At 41.0% G+C, this 14117-nt stretch overlaps 1 protein-coding gene across 2 annotated transcripts in view; it reads right to left on the bottom strand.

Moving 5' to 3' along the window:
- defl (Integrator complex subunit 7) overlaps positions 1-14117 on the bottom strand; it is a 180755-nt gene that overhangs the window by 156557 nt on the left and 10081 nt on the right. For both annotated transcript variants that reach the window (XM_071675335.1, XM_071675334.1), the window contains exons 2-5: positions 12835-12973; positions 8684-8807; positions 3752-3912; positions 3476-3605 (exon numbers count right to left, since the gene is read on the bottom strand). In XM_071675335.1, coding sequence (XP_071531436.1) covers positions 3476-3605; positions 3752-3912; positions 8684-8807; positions 12835-12973 — 554 coding nt within the window. The remainder of the gene's footprint in view (positions 1-3475; positions 3606-3751; positions 3913-8683; positions 8808-12834; positions 12974-14117) is intronic.

A 14117-nucleotide genomic window follows, 5' to 3' on the forward strand; every position in this document is an offset into this window, starting at 1 on the left:
CTCTAGATACATACACAGACATATACATACGTACATGTACATATTCATACTTGCTGTCTTCATCCTTTCCAACTGCCACCCCACCACACTTGAAATGGCACCAGTAAAAGATTAAATTAAACAAGACAGAGAGAATATGGAAATAGAGAGAATATAGAAAGAGTATGTATGTGAGAAATACTTAGAAAAGCAAATGGATTTGTATGTAGCATTTATGGATCTGGAGAAGGCATATGATAGAGTTGATAGAGATGCTCTGTGGAAGGTATTAAGAATATATGGTGTGGGAGGCAAGTTGTTAGAAGCAGTGAAAAGTTTTTATCGAGGATGTAAGGCATGTGTACGTGTAGGAAGAGAGGAAAGTGATTGGTTCTCAGTGAATGTAGGTTTGCGGCAGGGGTGTGTGATGTCTCCATGGTTGTTTAATTTGTTTATGGATGGGGTTGTTAGGGAGGTAAATGCAAGAGTCCTGGAAAGAGGGGCAAGTATGAAGTCTGTTGGGGATGAGAGAGCTTGGGAAGTGAGTCAGTTGTTGTTCGCTGATGATACAGCGCTGGTGGCTGATTCATGTGAGAAACTGCAGAAGCTGGTGACTGAGTTTGGTAAAGTGTGTGGAAGAAGAAAGTTAAGAGTAAATGTGAATAAGAGCAAGGTTATTAGGTACAGTAGGGTTGAGGGTCAAGTCAATTGGGAGGTGAGTTTGAATGGAGAAAAACTGGAGGAAGTGAAGTGTTTTAGATATCTGGGAGTGGATCTGTCAGCGGATGGAACCATGGAAGCGGAAGTGGATCATAGGGTGGGGGAGGGGGCGAAAATTTTGGGAGCCTTGAAAAATGTGTGGAAGTCGAGAACATTATCTCGGAAAGCAAAAATGGGTATGTTTGAAGGAATAGTGGTTCCAACAATGTTGTATGGTTGCGAGGCGTGGGCTATGGATAGAGTTGTGCGCAGGAGGATGGATGTGCTGGAAATGAGATGTTTGAGGACAATGTGTGGTGTGAGGTGGTTTGATCGAGTAAGTAACGTAAGGGTAAGAGAGATGTGTGGAAATAAAAAGAGCGTGGTTGAGAGAGCAGAAGAGGGTGTTTTGAAATGGTTTGGGCACATGGAGAGAATGAGTGAGGAAAGATTGACCAAGAGGATATATGTGTCGGAGGTGGAGGGAACGAGGAGAAGAGGGAGACCAAATTGGAGGTGGAAAGATGGAGTGAAAAAGATTTTGTGTGATCGGGGCCTGAACATGCAGGAGGGTGTAAGGAGGGCAAGGAATAGAGTGAATTGGAGCGATGTGGTATACAGGGGTTGACGTGCTGTCAGTGGAGTGAATCAAGGCATGTGAAGCGTCTGGGGTAAACCATGGAAAGCTGTGTAGGTATGTATATTTGCGTGTGTGGACGTGTGTATGTACATGTGTATGGGGGGGGGGGGGTTGGGCCATTTCTTTCGTCTGTTTCCTTGCGCTACCTCGCAAACGCGGGAGACAGCGACAAAGTATAAAAAAAAAAAAAAAAAAAATGGAAAGAGTTCACAAGTATGATAAATGGAATGGAGCATATCAATTACCATGAACTAAAAGACCTGGAGCTTTACAGCCTTTAACATCAGAGGGACAAATATATGATAATATATGCTTGGAATAAAAAAGAGGGAATAAAGAAAAATGTTCTGAATCTGAAAGCATCTGCAGAAGAACAATAGAGTCATTAAGTCATAACAAATTCCTGGAAACTTATCAAAAAATGCATAAGGCATAGATACATGAATGCCCAGAATGGAAGTTGGAATGATTATCTATTATATCAAGTGATCTATGAAGTGACTACAGAAACATTCAAATCAAAACTAGACTCATGATCAAGGACAATACCAAATAAACCTTGAATAGAAAACTATGCCAGAGGAGTAGCTGTTGAAAAGAAAAGCATTATACAGCAAGCAACACAAGTGAGAAGAGGCGAAGAGGCTGAGAGAAATGCCATTCGTAAACATACAAGTCAAGTGGTGAGTACAACGTGCTACCCCTGCTACCATGGAAATATCTAATCATAGGTACTCATAGGTACCTATCTACGTGGAGAATTTAGTGCTTACCATCCTGTATGGTTCAATACACACGTAAAATCCCTAGAGTGAACTACTCACAAATCAACTGGATCCTTTCAGTTTTGTCATCCAATGCAAACAGCAAATTAGGCTCCCAATCCATATTCAGCAGGCAACCTTACTAGACATTAGTTTTTGCACAACAGCACTACACATCAGGATCAGCTGGAGCACACTACATGAACTTTTCTTAAACTAAATACCTACTCTAATATTGCTTAGCCTTACCCATCCAATCCACACAGCCACAGAAAAAAATTATGAGTGTAAAGCTCCCTCACCGTACAATTCAAATAGGTAACTACACAGCAAGTTGAATTGTAAGCCATTTCAATCATCAAATTATGCTCTAGTTTAATCAATGAACAAACTTTCATAAAAAATTATTCATTGCATTTGCCTCATCAAAGGGTTAAAGGCTAACTGTCAAGTCTGGCAGACAGCAGATGCTCTGTTAGTTAGTCAACTTGAACCAGTTTCAGGGTATTCAAGAACAAATAGGCAAATAAACAAACATGCAAGAGTAAAAGATGTTAACACTATAAAAACACAATAACATGACAGTTAAACACCAAGATAAATTACACGATAAAGCAAAAAAAAATGTGATATTCCATGAAAAACTGCCTGCCAGCAGCATTACAAAGCACATCTTGACAACATGCCATCCAAGAGAACTGAGAGCTCTGAGTAGCTCTGACATCAACTCAGCGGCAGTCACTGACTGGCTGAGGGCAGGCCTGTACAAAGCAAGTGGCTGTGCTCAGCTCAGGGTGTTTACAAAGGGTGAGAAGAGGCTGGTGCCTCCTTAATGGAAATCATGAGGGTTAGAGGGATCCTAACAAATACATTCCCAAGGAACATATGACATGTATCATGCTTATGGGATGAACTGCAGGGGAAAGTAATGAGGTTTTGAAATTTGTGAAACTTTGTTGTGTCCTGCCACCGAGTTCTATTAGCAAGCCTTGCTATCTTTCCCCCTCTTTTCCCTCTCTATGCCTCTTTCTTTTGTCCCTAGTTTTGCCTACAACTTCTGGTATGGAATGGTTCCTGCACAGGAGGGAGTGCTGAACCCTTTCAACTGATGTCATAGCCTCCAGTGGTTGAGGTTGAGATGAGAGAAAGGGTCTTGTGGTGCTAAGGATTGTCATGGCATGAGTAATTGCTAATAGCTATTTTAACAAGTAAGCAACAGTCAGAAATTTCCAGGAAAGAGCCAGGTACAACAGCAAGAGATGTGCTTTCAATAGCTTTTGGTTATAGATTGCCCTACATGAAGAAAACATATTTCAAATTTCAAAGCACCACCTATGTAGCACCATAACCAAGCAGCACTGACATCATAAAAACAAAATCATAATATTCTTACAGTTGCTGCTGTTTCAGCATCATGATGCATGTGCTGGAACACTTGAATAAGCTGCAGTTTCACATCAACTGGTGTTGCTAAACCTCCAATCATGTGGATCAGACGTTCACACATATTCATGGCAAAAGTTCTGTTTAGGAAAAAAGCACTGCTTACACTATGATTTCAAAGTAAAAGTTATCATTTAAACACTCGAGTGGTCTGCGTTTTCTAAGTAAAGCTATTACTTTAATTCTACAATTTTTCAGTAACAAATAACAAACCTCTGAGACTTACTTAGATTTGGCAGCATACTTCTCTGCAGCCATTATAGCAGCCTGAAGCTCCACTGATTCCTTAGCATCTAGTGCTTCACGGATCAGATGCTGCACCCGTCTGTTCTCTCCCACAACACCTGACATCCAGCCTAAAGTGCGCAGGGTAAGAGCCCGTGCCAACTGCAGTTATAATATCATGCAAGAAGGAATGGGTAAGAATAAGAAAACAATATCCTTATTACTGTTCAATTCATGTAAAGGCCATTATAATCATCAAATATTTCTGTTTTTATACCTCTGACATCTAATAACTATTATCATTATTGCTATACTTAGTCACTGTTTCCCACGTTAGTGAGGTAGAGCAAGCAAAGAAAAAGATGAAAGAATTGCCCGACCCACCCACATAAACATGTATATACATAAACACCCACACATGCACATATACATGCCTATACATTTTAACATTACCTACTCGATCAAACCACCTCACACCACATATTGTCCTCAAACATTCAATTTCCAACACATCCACCCTCCTCTGCACAACCCTATCTATAGCCCATGCCTCATAACCATATAACATTGTTGGAACCACTATTCCTTCAAACATATCCATTTTTGCTCTCCAGGATAAAGGTCACGCCTTCCACACAATAAATGGATAATCATAATTCCAGACAAGAAAGATTAGCTTTACCTAGACAATCTGAACTGGTAAGGATATATGGAAAGAATGAGTGAAGAAAGGCCGACAAAAAGGATATCTATGTCAGAATTGGAGGGGACAATCAGTAAAAAGGGACCAAACTGGAGATGGAAAGATGTAGTGAAAAAGATTTTGAGTGACTGGGGCCTGAACTTCCATGAGGGTGAAAGGCACACATGGGATAGAGTACATTAGCATAATGTAGTTTACAAGAGGTTACATGTCATCAATTGACTAAAACAGCTTATGCCAGCAGCCACAAGAAACTATTGAAAGGGGCCTGGTTCTGGATACATACCAGTGGTTTCGATGCATTGCATATGACAGCTAGACGACAGATGTGAGCGAATGTGGCCTTTCATTGTCTGATCCCAGAATTACTTCAGTAACATGGGGAACAATATTGAGTGTAAAATGGGAAAAGATGAGAGCAAATGGCATAAGGTGAGTGGGTGAGGAATGGGATGTTTTAAGGAAGCAATGATGGCATGTGCAAAAGATGCATTTGGCATGAGAAAGGTGGGAGGTGGGCAGATTAGAAAGGGTAGTGAGTGCTGGGATGAAGTAAAGTTGTTAGTGAAAGAGAAAAGAGAGGCGTTTGGAGGACACTTACAAGGAGGGAGTTCAAACGACTGGGAGATGTATAAAAGAAAGTGGCAGGAGGTCAAGAGGAAGCTGCAAGGGTTGAAAAAGAGGGCAAATGAGAGTTGGGTTGAGAAAGCATCATTAAACTTTGGAGAGAATAAAAAAGATGTGTTAGAGGGAAGTAAATAAAGTGAATAAGACAAGAGAACAAATGGGGACATCTGTGGAGGGGGCAAGAGAGGAAATGATAACAGGTAGTAATGAACTGAGGAGATGGAGAGAGTATTTTGAAGGTTTGTTAAATGTGTTTGATGATGGAGTGGCAGATGTAGGGTTTTGGTCAGGGTGGTGTGCAAAGTGAAAGAGTCAGGGAGAATGGTTTGGTTAAGAGAGAAGAGGTAGCAAAAGCTTCGTGGAAGATGAAATCCGGCAAGGCAGCAGGTTTGAATGGTATTGCAGTGGAATCTATTAATATTAAGGGAATAAAGAACAATATTCTGAACCTGAAAGCAACCAGATAAGGATGATATAGATTCATTAAGTCAAGACTAATTCCTGAAAACATGCCTAAAATGCAAAAGATAGATATTTGAATGCCCAGTATGGAAGCTGGAACAATTACCTAATGCTATACCAGGTGATCTACGAAATTTTAATCGAGTGATTACATAAAAATTCAAAAGAAGATCAGACTCATGTTTGCAGACAATACCAGAGGATCTTAAAATATATAACTATATCAGAAGAATTCCTACTATAAAGAATGGCATTACAAAGCAAGCAAGGACAAGTAAGGGGATGAGACGGTCGAGAAAAATGTTTGTCAACTTACAAGTCAAGTGGTATGCATAATGCACTAGCCCACCACTACTGCAAAATCTTGTAGGTGCTCATAGGTAATGAAGGGCTGTATGCGAGATTGGGTAAGGCAGAGAATGCAAAGTGAATGAACTGTGGAGTGGGAGAAAGGGCAAAATGTAATACTTTGAGCTAGTGTGGGCATAGGATACCAACGACTGAGGATGTGAGACAGAGGGTGTGATTTGTGCCAGAAGTCATGGATGCCACCAAGGCCATGTAAGGAGATTAAAAAAGTTGGTGTGAGAAGATCACCTGTGACATGGGGAAATAGACTGGAAAAGTACTACAGGGAGATAAAAGGTAGAAGACTGCATGGAATGGTGTATGCAAGGAAGACATTTAGGGACAGGGACAAGTGGAGACTCTTTTGCTATAACCAGCCCCTTGATGAGAGTTCCCGGATGGGAACAGGAGTCAGAGACATAGACAGATAGACAGGTACACATCAGTAGGTAGGTATTCTATACCATTCCACAGCCACACCACCAATGCCTTCACTGGTTGACCTACACATTAACTTTAGCACTATACCACTGCCATATAAATATTGTTAGCTCTGCAGTTTGTACATATCATTTACTTTTACAAGTATCTCTCATTTCATAATGGGGGATAAGAATCTGAAGAAGTTATTATCTATCCACATTGTGAATGCATAATTGAAGATCATCTGGCTTTTAAGGGTAAGAGTTCGTATAAAGAAGTACAGTAAATATGAATGACCTCTGATTAAAAAGACTATGAGTGTGCCATACTCATACATTATAACTGCAAGATACAAATACACACTTCTAACTTTGAAATACTTTAATTCTTTTTTCTTTCCCCACTTCTTCACTGTTTCTTGAATCAGTGATGAAGCTCCAAGGAGCAGACAAAGAACATCCCAATTTGCTCTTATCCACACTCTGTTATGTATAATGCATCAGTATTAGAGCCCCCTTATCCACAGCCAAGCCCTAAAGAAGTTTCTGTGTTTTTCCTGAGAGTTTCATATACCCTGGTTCAGCCCAAAGGCAGTTCATTCCCCTAATAAACGTCATTTCAATTCATTCTATCCCATGCACACCTCACACTCTCCTGCATCCTTCCACCTTCTATCATCCTGTGATCTCAAAAGATTAAATGTGCAAGCTGACTTGGACTGGCTTGGTGGAGAAAAACCTGGAATGACTGGGGTAGAAGGTAACTATCTACTGTGTAACTCTTGCTCCTTAACAGCTGGCTACCTTTGTTAAAAGTACTTTGCAACTGGCTAAAGCTATCCAACTTGACTTTATACTGATTGAATTCAAAAGATTCTCATATGAGTAAGGCATGGTCACTAATAACTTCCAAGGTCAAATGGACAGAATGATTGTGATGGGGTGGTTAGGGAGGTGAATGCAGATTTTTGGAGAGAGGGGCAAGTATGCAGTTTGTTCTGGATGAGAGGGCTTGGGAAGTGAGTCAGTTGTTGTTCACTGATGATACAGTGCTGGTGGCTGATTCAGGTGGGAAACTGCAGAGGTTGGTGACTGAGTCTGGTAAAGTGTGTGAAAGAGGAAAGCTGAGAGTAAATGTGAATAAGAGCAAGGTTATTAGGTTCAGTGGGATTGAGGGACAGGTCAACTGGGAGGTAAGTTTGAATGGAGAAAAACTGGAGGAAGTGAAGTGTTTTAGATATCTGGGAGTGGACTTAGCAGCGGATGGAACCATGGAAGCGGACATGAGTCACTGGGTGGGGGAGGGAGCGAGGGTTCTGGGAGTGTTAAAGAATAAGTGGAAGGCGAGAACATTATCTTAAAGAGCAAAAATCGGTGTTTGAAGGATTAATAGTTCCAACAATGTTATATGGCTGCGAGGCATGAACTATAGATAGGGTTGTGCGGAGGTGGGCGGATGTGCTGGAAATTAAATGTTTGAGGACAATATGTTGTGTGAGGTGACTTGATTGAGTAAGTAATGAAAGGGTAAGAGAGACGCGTGGTAATAAAAAGAGTGTGGTTTAAAAAGCGCAGAAGAGGGTGTATTGAAATGGTTTGGACACACGCAGAGAATGAGTGACGAAAGATTGACAAAGAGGATATATGTGTCAGAGGTGGAGGGAACAAGGAGAGGTGGGAGACCAAATTGGAGGTGGAAGGATGGAGTGAAAAAGATTTTGAGTGATCAGGGCCTGAACACACAGAAGGGTGAAAGGCGTGCAAGGAATAGAATGAATTGGAACGATATGGTATACCAGGGTCGACTTGCTGTCAATGGATTGAACCAGGGCATGTGAAATGTCAGGGGTAAACCATGGAATGGTCTGTAGGGACTGGATGTGAAGAGGGAGCTGCAGTTTCGGTGCATTATACATGACAGCTAGAGACTGAGTGTGAACAAATGTGGCCTTTTTTTTGTCAGTTCCTGGCACTGTCTCACTGGAGTGGGGGACTGCTATTTCCTATGTGGCAGGGTGGCACCATGGAATGGATGAAGGCAGCAAGTATGGATATGTACATGTGTATATATGTATATGTCTGTGTCTGTGTATGTATGTATATATGCGTGTGTGGGTGTTTATGTATATACATGTGTTTGTGGGTGGGTTGGGCCATTCCTCGTCTGTTTCCTTGCCCAACCTTGCTAATCTGGGAGATGGCGGTTAAATGATATAAAAATTATTGTGACAATCATCTGAAATTATGAACCAAATAAAGATACTAATACCTCAAAGGAAAAGTAATTTCTCCTACCTTGAAACCTTTAAACTTAAGTAAAAAAAAAAAAGGTAGAAAATATCTTTTAAGCCAGATGGAAACTACAACTTACAGGATCATTGGAATGCATGACTGTGGTGATACGTCGGAGAAATTCATCCACATTGATTAGCTTGTCCAAATGACGTCCACATGACTCTACCACTTCAACAACACAGACACGTACAAAATTGCTCCTGCAATAAGATTAGGGAAAAAATGCCAAATATTATTCAAGTCAATATAAGCTTCCAATTGATCCTGATGATATCAAACTGCCTAATATCAATGAGGTCTATGTAAGATTCCCACTTCCACTGATGATAGCAAAGAAATTAAAGATAATTTAAGGAAATATGCTGCTGTGAGTGGCTAGTGAGTGAGCTGCATGAGTGGTCCTTTATCTCAGTGGACCCTAAGATTGAAATTGGGCATGTAAATTAACAATGGCCCCAGAATAAGCTTAAAAACATTTAATTTATTTATCTATTATAGGAAGAGAGAAAAGTGATTGGTTCTCAGTGAATGTAGGTTTGCGGCAGGGGTGTGTGATGTCTCCATGGTTGTTTAATATGTTTATGGATGGGGTTGTTAGGGAGGTGAATGCAAGAGTTTTGGAAAGGGGGGCAAGTATGCCGTCTGTTGTGGATGAGAGAGCTTGGGAAGTGAGTCAGTTGTTGTTCGCTGATGATACAGCGCTGGTGGCTGATTCATGTAAGAAACTGCAGAAGCTGGTGACTGAGTTTGGTAAAGTGTGCGAAAGAAGAAAGTTAAGAGTAAATGTGAATAAGAGCAAGGTTATTAGGTACAGTAGGGTTGAGGGTCAAGTCAATTGGGAGGTAAGTTTGAATGGAGAAAAGCTGGAGGAAGTGAAGTGTTTTAGATATCTGGGAGTGGATCTGGCAGCGGATGGAACCATGGAAGCGGAAGTGAATCACAGGGTGGGGGAGGGGGCGAAAATTCTGGGAACCTTGAAGAATGTTTGGAAGTTGAGAACATTATCTCGGAAAGCAAAAATGGGTATGTTTGAAGGAATAGTGGTTCCAACAATGTTGTATGGTTGCGAGGCGTGGGCTATGGATAGAGTTGTGCGCAGGAGGGTGGATGTGCTGGAAATGAGATGTTTGAGGACAATATGTGGTGTGAGGTGGTTTGATCAAGTAAGTAATGTAAGGGTGAGAGAGATGTGTGGAAATAAAAAGAGTGTGGTTGAGAGAGCAGAAGAGGGTGTTTTGAAATGGTTTGGTCACATGGAGAGAATGAGTGGGGAAAGATTGACCAAGAGGATATATGTGTCAGAGGTGGAGGGAACGAGGAGAAGTGGGAGACCAAATTGGAGGTGGAAAGATGGAGTGAAAAAGATTTTGAGTGATCGGGGCCTGAACATGCAGGAGGGTGAAAGGCGTGCAAGGAATAGAGTGAATTGGAACGATGTGGTATACCGGGGTCGACGTGCTGTCAATGGATTGAACCAGGGCATGTGAAGCATCTGGGGTAAACCATGCAAAGTGTGTGGGGCCTGGATGTGGAAAGGGAGCTGTGGTTTCGGTGCATTATTACATGACAGCTAGAGACTGAGTGTGAACGAAAGGGGCCTTTGGTGTTTTTCCTAGCGCTATCTCGCACACATGAGGGGGGAGGGTGTTGTTATTCCATGTGTGGCGAGGTGGCGATGGGAACAAATAAAGGCAGACAGTATGAATTATGTACATGTGTATATATGTATGTGTCTCTGTTTGTATATATATGTGTACATTGAGATGTATAGGTATGTATATTGTGCGTTTGAGGACATGTATGTATATATATGTGTATGTGGGCGGGTTGGGCCATTCTTTCGTCTGTTTCCTTGCGCTACCTCGCTAACGCGGGAGACAGCGACAAAGCAAAATATATATATAATCTATTATACCTTGTCGCTGTCTCCCGCGTTAGCAAGGTAGCACAAGGAAACAGATGAAAGAATGGCCCAACTCACCCACACATACATGTATATACATACACATCCAGACACACACATATACATACCTACACATCTCAATGTATACATACATATATACACACACAGACATATACATATATACACATGAACATAATTCATACTGTCTGCCCTTATTCATTCCCGTTGCCATACCGCCACACATGAAATGACAACCCCCTCCCCCAACATGTGCGCGAGGTAGCGCTAGGAAGAAACAACAAAGATCACATTCGTTTACACTCAGTCTAATTATTTCTTTATGAATTAACAAATGTCTTGCAGGTCACACTCATAACCCTGATGGATGTAAGTTACTCACCAATGCTGTAGTGTGTTTACATACTTACACCTGGTAAGCCTCTCACAGAGATATGGTGGAACTTTCCATGTAAATCTCAAGGAACAAATATAGGTTTTGAATCATGAAGAAATATTTCTCTCCAAGACAATGTTCTGCAAGACAAAAGATTTCTTGGACTTTCCTTGGTTAGAAACCTCTCAACTCCCTATTTTACTGGCAAGGAATGCCTCTCAACTTCCTTCAGCCATCAGACATGTAGTTAGTGGCATGGATTGGCCTGGAATTACTCTGACTAATCAAAAGCCTCCACTTGGCAATGAAGTTACTGTCCCTCATCATTCTTCACAAACAGACATCAAACCAGTTGCGGTCAGTGTCAGTTAGAAAAGATTTCTCAAAAGAGAGGGGAAGGGAGGATGGGAAACAGAACTGGGAAAATATTCATGGAACACCGCCTCAGAGGGAGACTTCCATACTTTAGTTTTTTCACTACTATGTTGGTTTTACGCATGAGCTATGACAGCATAGCATGGAGGAGGATGGTTAGAAAAAAAGATTCCTCAAAAGGCCAAAGAAAGTAAAAACATACTACCTTAAGAGTCATCTTAGCATAAAAGGTTAAGTTGGAGGAGATGACGGCAGAGGATTTGAAGCAAAACCATCTGAAGTTGAACTAAAAGAAAACAAAGTAAAAAAATATAGCTTTATCAACTGGCGAGTTAAATATAGACTGATCACACTGGAAGAGAAGATGAAAGGTTACATAAGTATCCAGAAGTACATAGTACCCACAGTCCCAACTAAGTCAAACATGGATACTTATTTGTGAAAGGGTCGAAGAAGTCAATAAGCTACAGCCAGCCTGCAATGTGGTCCAAAAGACTGTGAGGTGTACCTTTTATGACAACTTGGGGATGAAAGAGTTATAGCTAAGGAAAGGTTGCGGACTGGACAGAGGGTAGACCTGGTTGAGCCATGCCATTAACTATCTATCACATGGTTAGCAAAGGGTGATAGGCATTCATCTCACCAATAATGTAGGGGTTAGCTGGTCTCTAACCCTCAGAAGTCCAAGATACTTCTTATGGCTTGAAGAACAAATCAACCCTCTGAAGTAAAACTTAAGTTACTATTCCTCATTTCACCACTCAACTCAAGCATATACAGATTTCCAGCTTTACCTCTAATGATTTAAAGGTTGTACCTCTTTAATCTGGCGCTCTCTGGTCTGGCACATTTTGAATCTGTCACCATTAGTTATCAGTTTGTGGATCTGCCACCAGGGCAGCACTGTTACCAGAGCTAAGGTGCCAAAATCTTTTTACACTGCAGCCAAGCTAATTAACAGTACTGTTAATTTCTTATATTCACCTGTATTTTAGCCCTTCAGGATGTCATCCAAGAGACCAAGAGGTGCAAAAGATGGTGCTAGTGTTAATAAATATAAGCATAAATCATTATCTATGCTTGAAAAGGTGGAGTTACTGAAAAAATTAGATAACGGAACTTCTGTAAAGACTTTGTGTGAGGACTATGAGATTAGGTCATCAACTGTGCGTGACTTTGGGGTCAATTTCTGTTTTCGAACATTTTCTGTGGTTTGGCAATAGCCAGGTCCCAAGGTTGCTGGTTTAAAGAGGAACAGCCTGTATAAAGCATTAAGTTATTCATGACACAGTTGGATCAAATATTCTTCAAATGGTAAAAGTGACAAAATAATGTAAACAGATTCTTAACTTAGCTTCTAAGTAACAGTGTTAAAAGCAGAACTTACAAATGAGTTTCTTGTTCAAGCTTGTAGTGCTGGGGACATGCAATATATGAGAGGATTGCCATGCTATAACCAAGGGCTATGATTTACTAAACTTTTGCATAACAGGTCTTCATTCATCTAAGAAGATAACCACTCAGTTTGTTTAGATATACAACAATGACAACTTACCCAGGTGTCTCTTGACGAAACACCTCTGCCAATTTCAGAAGAGCTGAATTGATAAGAATAGGAAATGGGTACTTTTCAAAAAGTGCTGGAAACTTGGAAATGGCTTCACACTGTTCTCCTGTTCTAGAGGATTTTAATCCTGAAATAATCATTAAAAAATTATATACAATAAAAAAGTAAAAACTGCTGTGTAAATAATGTCCCTGATAACAACATAAAAATAATATTAATAATACTGTATGTATGTATGAGAAATACTTAGAAAAGCAAATGGATTTGTATGTAGCATTTATGGATCTGGAGAAGGCATATGATAGAGTTGATAGAGATGCTCTGTGGAAGGTATTAAGAATATATGGTGTGGGAGGCAAGTTGTTAGAAGCACTGAAAAGTTTTTATCAAGGATGTAAGGCATGTGTACATGTAGGAAGAGACGAAAGTGATTGGTTCTCAGTGAATGTAAGTTTGCGGCAGGGGTGTGTGATGTCTCCATGGTTGTTTAATTTGTTTATGGATGGGGTTGTTAGGGAGGTGAATGCAGGAGTTTTGGAAAGAGGGGCAAGTATGAAGTCTGTTGGAGATGAGAGAGCTTGGGAAGTGAGTCAGTTGTTGTTCGCTGATGATACAGCGCTGGTGGCTGATTCATGTGAGAAACTGCAGAAGCTGGTGACTGAGTTTGGTAAAGTGTGCGAAAGAAGAAAGTTAAGAGTAAATGTGAATAAGAGCAAGATTATTAGGTACAGTAGGGTTGAGGGTCAAGTCAATTGGGAGGTAAGTTTGAATGGAGAAAAACTGGAGGAAGTAAAGTGTTTTAGATATCTGGGAGTGGATCTGGCAGCGGATGGAACCATGGAAGCGGAAGTGGATCATAGGGTGGGGGAGGGGGCGAAAATTCTGGGAGCCTTGAAGAATGTGTGGAAGTCGAGAACATTATCTTGGAAAGCAAAAATGGGTATGTTTGATGGAATAGTGGTTCCAACAATGATGTATGGTTGCGAGGCGTGGGCTATGGATAGAGTTGTGCGCAGGAGGATGGATGTGCTGGAATTGAGATGTTTGAGGACAATGTGTGGTGTGAGGTGGTTTGATTGAGTAAGTAACGTAAGGGTGAGAGAGATGTGTGGAAATAAAAAGAGCGTGGTCGAGAGAGCAGAAAAGGGTGTTTTGAAATGGTTTGGGCACATGGAGAGAATGAGTGAGGAAAGATTGACCAAGAGGATATATGTGTCGGAGGTGGAGGGAACGAGGAGAAGTGGGAGACCAAATTGGAGGTGGAAAGATGG

Source organism: Panulirus ornatus, chromosome 20 (assembly GCF_036320965.1).
Source record: "Panulirus ornatus isolate Po-2019 chromosome 20, ASM3632096v1, whole genome shotgun sequence".
NCBI lineage: Eukaryota > Metazoa > Arthropoda > Malacostraca > Decapoda > Palinuridae > Panulirus > Panulirus ornatus.